Here is a 6,000-nt window from a genome sequence, read left to right as displayed (position 1 = left end):
GTGTGTTAATCTGGGCTATTTCTGTCTTGTCCTACAGTATACCTTATATGCTTTAATAAAACCTGACAGAGGAGCTCACACACACATACACACACTGAAGCACGCTGTAATTAAGACAGAGATTAGGAGGCTGAAATAGTGTCCTCGCTTTAACCAAGACATCGGAAACAAAGGTCATCTGAGTGATCTTTTACACCAGTGACACACAAACGAATTCAAGCTACTGAAATTACTCTGTTTATTTCAGTCAGATCTCTGTGTGTTGCTTTCTAATAAAATAGACTAGTTTTAGTAACTAGCAAACCCATATTCAAGATGTAATGCAGTATAAATGGTTAAGGCTTAGTTTATATACACTCACCGGCCACTTTATTAGGTACACCTGTCCAACTGCTCGTTAACACAAATTTCGAATCAACCAATCACATGGCAGCAGCTCAATGCATTTAGGCATGTAGACAAGGACAAGACGACCTGCTGCAGTTCAAACTGAGCCTCAGAATGGGGAAGAAAGGTGATTTAAGTGACTTTGAACATGGCATGTTTGTTGGTGCCAGACGGGCTGGTCTGAGTAATTCAGAAACTGCTGATCTACTGAAATTTCAAGCACAACCATCTGTAGGGTTTACAGAGAATGGTCTGAAAAAGAGAAAATATCCAGTGAGCGGCAGTTCTGTGGATGCAAATACCTTGTTGATGCCAGAGGTCGGAGGAGAATGGTCAGACTGGTTCCAGCTGATAGAAAGGCAACAGTAACTCAAATAATCACTCGTTACAACCGAGGTTTGCAGAAGAGCATCTCTGAATGCACAACACGTCTAACCATGAGGCAGATGGGCTACAGCAGCAGAAGACCACACCGGGTGCCACTCCTGTCAGCTGAAAACAGGAAACTGAGGCTACAATTCGCACAGACAAGATTGGAAAATCTGGACAAAATTGGAAAAACGTTGCCTGGTCTGATGAATCTCGATTTCTGCTGCGACATTCGGATTGTAGGGTCAGAATTTGGCATCAACAACATGAAAGCATGGATCCATGGTGGTGGAGTAATGGTGTGGGGGATATTTTCTTGGCACACTTTGGGCTCATTAGTACCAATTAAACATTGTGTCAACGCCACTGTCCACCCCTTAATCACCACAGTGTACCCATCTTCTGATGGCTACTTCTAGCAGGATAACGCACCATGTCATAAAGTGTGAATCATCTCAGACTAGTTACTTGAACATGACAATGAGTTCACTGTACTCAAATGGCCTCCACAGTCATCAGAACTCAATCCAATAGAGCTTTAAGATGTGGTGGAACGAGAGATTTGCATCATGGATGTGCAGCCGACAAATCTGCAGCAACTGCGTGATGCTATCATGTCAATATGGACCACAATCTCTTAGGAATATTTCCAGTACATTGTTGAATCTATGCCATGAATGATTAAGACAGTTCTGAAGGCAAAAGGGGGTCCAACCTGGTACTAGTAAGATATACTAACCGAAATATATATATATATATAAATATACTAATTATATTTTAGTAGGTGTTTTCTAAAAATCATGGTATGAATGTAGGATATTCATTATTGTTTGCTCAGAATTGTTTTTTATTAATTTAAATGAGATGCATTTAATGAACAGAGAGATATTTAAACTTTCTGCTTAAAACATCCAAAGTTACCACCGAAGACAAAATTGTTGGCCATTTTGTGAAATTGTAATTCTTTTTCAGATATTTTCTAAGTGATTTTTACAAAAAAAAAAAAAAAAAAAATCCTAAGAGGGCTAATAATATTGACCTTAAAAGTATTTCATATTTTATTTTTGCTATTTCTTTTAGTTTGGTTTGAAATAAACAATATTGACAAAAATATACTGCTAAGGTCAATATTATTATGTTTATCAGATTGTCTACAGAACAAACCACTTTTATCCAATAACTTGCCTAATTTACTTATAACCTACACTGTAAAAAAATATCTGTTATTTAAGAGTCTTCATATTATATGATTCACCAGATTCAAGTGTTTTCCGTTTATTTACAGTTGTGAATTGCATTATGGGATGTTGATCTCTGTTAACTTTTGATAATGAAAATTCAGTTCTACAGTTTAACAAAGTGACTTTTATTGACATTTTAGTCGTTTGAAATAATATAGAGAGAAATAAGTATTTTACAAGGTTTTTGTAGTCCAACATACAACACCAACCCAGACAATATATCACTTTAAACTATTAAAATATTCATAAAAGCCACTTTTTCTAACCTCTCAAGGTTAAAAGTTGTTGGAAGAAAGATCAAATTACCACAATGCACCTGAAAGACATAAATAAACTGGAAAAAAATCTATCTATCTATCTATCTATCTATCTATCTATCTATCTATCTATCTATCTATCTATCTATCTATCTATCTATCTATCTATCTATCTATCTATATACACACACACACACACACACACACACACACACATATATATATATATATATATATATATATATATATATATATATATATATATATATATATATATATATATATATATATAATTTATTATCTTTTTTATTATTATTTACATATTAGATATTTTTAAGAGTGTAGTTAAGCTTTTAAATTGAATCTTAAACTAAATAGTAACTTGCAAAATAACTAGTAAAATAATGTTTACTAATGTCATGGCAAAGACAAAAGTAATTAGTTATTAAAACTATTATGTTTAAAAATGTGTATAAAACAAATCTCATAGGGAAATATTTGTAAAAATCAACTATTTCACAGGAGGGCTAATCATTTTGTCTTCAGCTAGACTGTATATAGGCCACATATATGTTTGTATTGTTTTAATAATATTTACATAATTCATACCCAGCTTTGAACACGTGATATCTTGAGCATTTCATAGAAACCTTTAACATTTTAATGAAGCGGCTTTGAGGGCTTCAGGCACTCGAGGAGCCGGAAATCCGGAAATGTTCACAAGTTTTTCTTCATTGGCCGCAGAGGAGGAGGAGAGAAAAAAAGCCTCCCAACCTTCATTTATATCCGAGCGAAAGCAACCAAACTTTGCCTTGTTTTCGTTGGAAGCGGCAGGAAAACAGCAAAACCCCCCTCAGCTTCAGCCGAAAACAAGTCCAGATGTTTCATGTCTGAGGGTCGCTGTCATACAGACCAGACCCTTAGAAGCTGCCTATATTTTTTTTTTCTCTTTTAATGTATGTTTATCATTTACAGTATGTTTACCTCGGAATAATGAACGCGGATTCGTCCCTCCTGAAGACTGTGAGGCAGAAGTGAACTGTTGTGGCTGTGGAGAATGGAGTGTTCAGTTGGAGAGTTTCTCTTCTTCTTGAGTTTTCTCTGGAATGTTTGGTTTGTTCAGACTCATCTGGACGCGAATTTCCCGCGCGGCGATGACACCGGTGAGCAGCTGTCAATCAAACACGTCATATGCCGCTACTTCATTGATATAAGCCGCCGCTGCTTTCTATTACTGATGCGGTAAAGCGTGTGTGTGTGCGTGCGTGCGTGCGTGCGTGTTTAATGTTCGCAGTGTAGGTGCAGTACAGACTATGTGTAAATACGTTTGTTTGTCTATCTGCTTTTAATTTTGTATAATTATATAGGTAGTTTATCAGAATATGTGAGACAACGTGGTATGTTTAAATAATTGTCTCCATAGTACTAGTACTGTAAACTTAAAACATCTTTTATTATTATTATTGATATTATTATCATTATTATTATGGTGATGATGATCATGATTATCAGTATTATTATCATTAATAATGTTATTATAATTTTTTTTAAAGAGTAACTGTTATGGTTAGCAAAAGAATAAAAAACAACCATCAAATATTTGATTCTAGATGGTTAAATAATTATGGTTGTTACAGATTAACCCTGGACATCTTTTTTATTGTTATTGCAATATAAAAGCTTTTAAAATGCTTTATTTCTTTTGTATTTGTAATTTTGTCAATTATAGACAATTTTTTCCCGTACATTAAACGTTTGGATTAAGAATAATATTTAAAAAGTGTTTTATGTTATAGTTTCTTACGATTATTGCAGACTAACCATATTCATTATTTATTAATAATTAATAAAGCAAAATCTAAGTTTCATAATTATTTATTCATGAAAAGGACTCATCTGTAATGGCCATGCATACAAATGAAACTTAAATTTGAAAATAATAATTTAATTTAACGTTTATTACAGTTTTTATACGATTAACTTTTATCAATGGCATAATTATAAAAATAATCCTATGTTTACAGATAAATAAAAAATTATTGTTATCACATTTATAGATTAACCTTATATATTAGGACTGCACTATATAAGAATTACACATTGCAATATTTTTTATTTTGCGATTATATATTGCGATATAAATACAATTTCTATAGATAAGTTAGATAAATGTTTGTAGAGAATCTCTAATTTTAGATTGATTGGGAAGATTCTATAGGGAGTGCTTAAATGAGCAGTATCACATGAGTAGCAGTGCGATATGGCTGTATATAGGCACTGGTGGAAGGTGTGCCTTTACAGTATACCTTTATAAACCGAGTGCCTTAGCGTCCCAACGGTGTCTATATTCAGGAATATCACACTGCTACTAGTGTTTATACTGTTTATACAACAGTTTGATAGCATAATCGTGAATATAAAAAAGAAAATCAAACACGGAGAGTCTAAAAATCCTTTTGTATGCATTCATTCACATCTGCAGCTGACGTCAGAACAGCAGAAGCCGTTACTAATTCACCAATGTCATTTTAGAGCTAGTGTTTGAAATGTGCTAGTGAAATGAGCTAGTGTTCTAAAATAATGACAAAGCAGGTGATTTTGCTCACATTTTTAGATTATAAAGCTGAACGGCATGAAATGCCATCAGTCTACAGAGATTTCCCAGTATTTCTCTGTTGCAGTCTGTAGATCACAATAATAAACTCAGAAAAAGCCAAAGCAACGCAATCACTTCCAGATCACTGCTGTGTTTGCGAGAAGGAAAAATGCTAAACACATGCGGGCATTTCTTCTTTCTTTTTACTGAACTAGTCTGCAGTAATGAAAACAGCTGACCCATTAGAAACAAACAGATGGCCAACCAAAAAGTAACTCAGTGTTATTTAAGAGTGGCCAACACAAGTATGAGTCCCATCTCACACTCAAAACACAACAATTACTATGGTATAAACACAGCACTGCAACATAAAAAAGAGAGAGATCGACTTAAGCTGTGTCTCATTTCAGAGGCTTCATCCTCCGAAGGATGCAAACTTCAAAGGTGAGTCCTTTAAAGGCCACACAGGTGGAACCAAGCATTTATATAATAAGCAGTAATAAATTTTGTATTGACTTTTTTTCAAAGTGATTTTAAAACTTATTTTAAGAGATCTGAGGGCTAAACAAGGTTTACAGATCCTGGAAATATATTTCCTTAGACCATGCATGTACACATAAACATGTAAACTGACTATAAAATAATTTTTTAGCAAGACATGTCATGCTCTTTTTGTTTTTTTAACATGTGTTTAGATATCCAAATAAAATAAAACCTAATTCATACATTTAATCCAGAGTTTTCTTTTAAAAACGTCCTGGCGTTATCAGCGCGCAATGAATCTTGGGACATTCGAGGTCGCAAAGGAGCCATTGGCTGTGTCTTTCATTACCTGGGAAACGAAAAAGGCATTTTGAGGCTGCATTCGAAGGAGCCTTCGAATGTTTTTTTTTAAATGAGACAGCCTTCGTCGAGCCACGATAACACAGCACACTTTTAATGCATACTTTAGAGGATGCAGCCTCTGAAATGAGACACAGCTTTAAAAAGCCACTTACCAGTTTTAAAATGATTTGATCAGCTGTAGTTTGAAAATACATCGAACTTTTACATTTACATTCACATTTAGTCATTTAGCAGACGCTTTTATCCAAAGCGACTTACAAATGAGGACAAGGAAGCAATTTACACAACTATAAGAGCAGCAGTG

The 6,000-nt window shown here is 34.2% G+C and overlaps 1 protein-coding gene across 1 annotated transcript in view; it reads left to right on the top strand.

The window, feature by feature from the left end:
- The first annotated feature begins 3,008 nt into the window (after positions 1–3,008).
- Positions 3,009–6,000, top strand: part of kcp (kielin cysteine rich BMP regulator) — a 90,228-nt gene continuing 87,236 nt past the window's right edge. The window contains exon 1 of the mRNA XM_056477804.1: positions 3,009–3,417. Coding sequence (XP_056333779.1) covers positions 3,312–3,417 — 106 coding nt within the window. The 5' untranslated portion in view covers positions 3,009–3,311. The remainder of the gene's footprint in view (positions 3,418–6,000) is intronic.

This window comes from Danio aesculapii, chromosome 18, assembly GCF_903798145.1.
Source record: "Danio aesculapii chromosome 18, fDanAes4.1, whole genome shotgun sequence".
NCBI classification, from domain to species: domain Eukaryota; kingdom Metazoa; phylum Chordata; class Actinopteri; order Cypriniformes; family Danionidae; genus Danio; species Danio aesculapii.
This window is presented reverse-complemented; position numbering and strand designations above follow the sequence as displayed.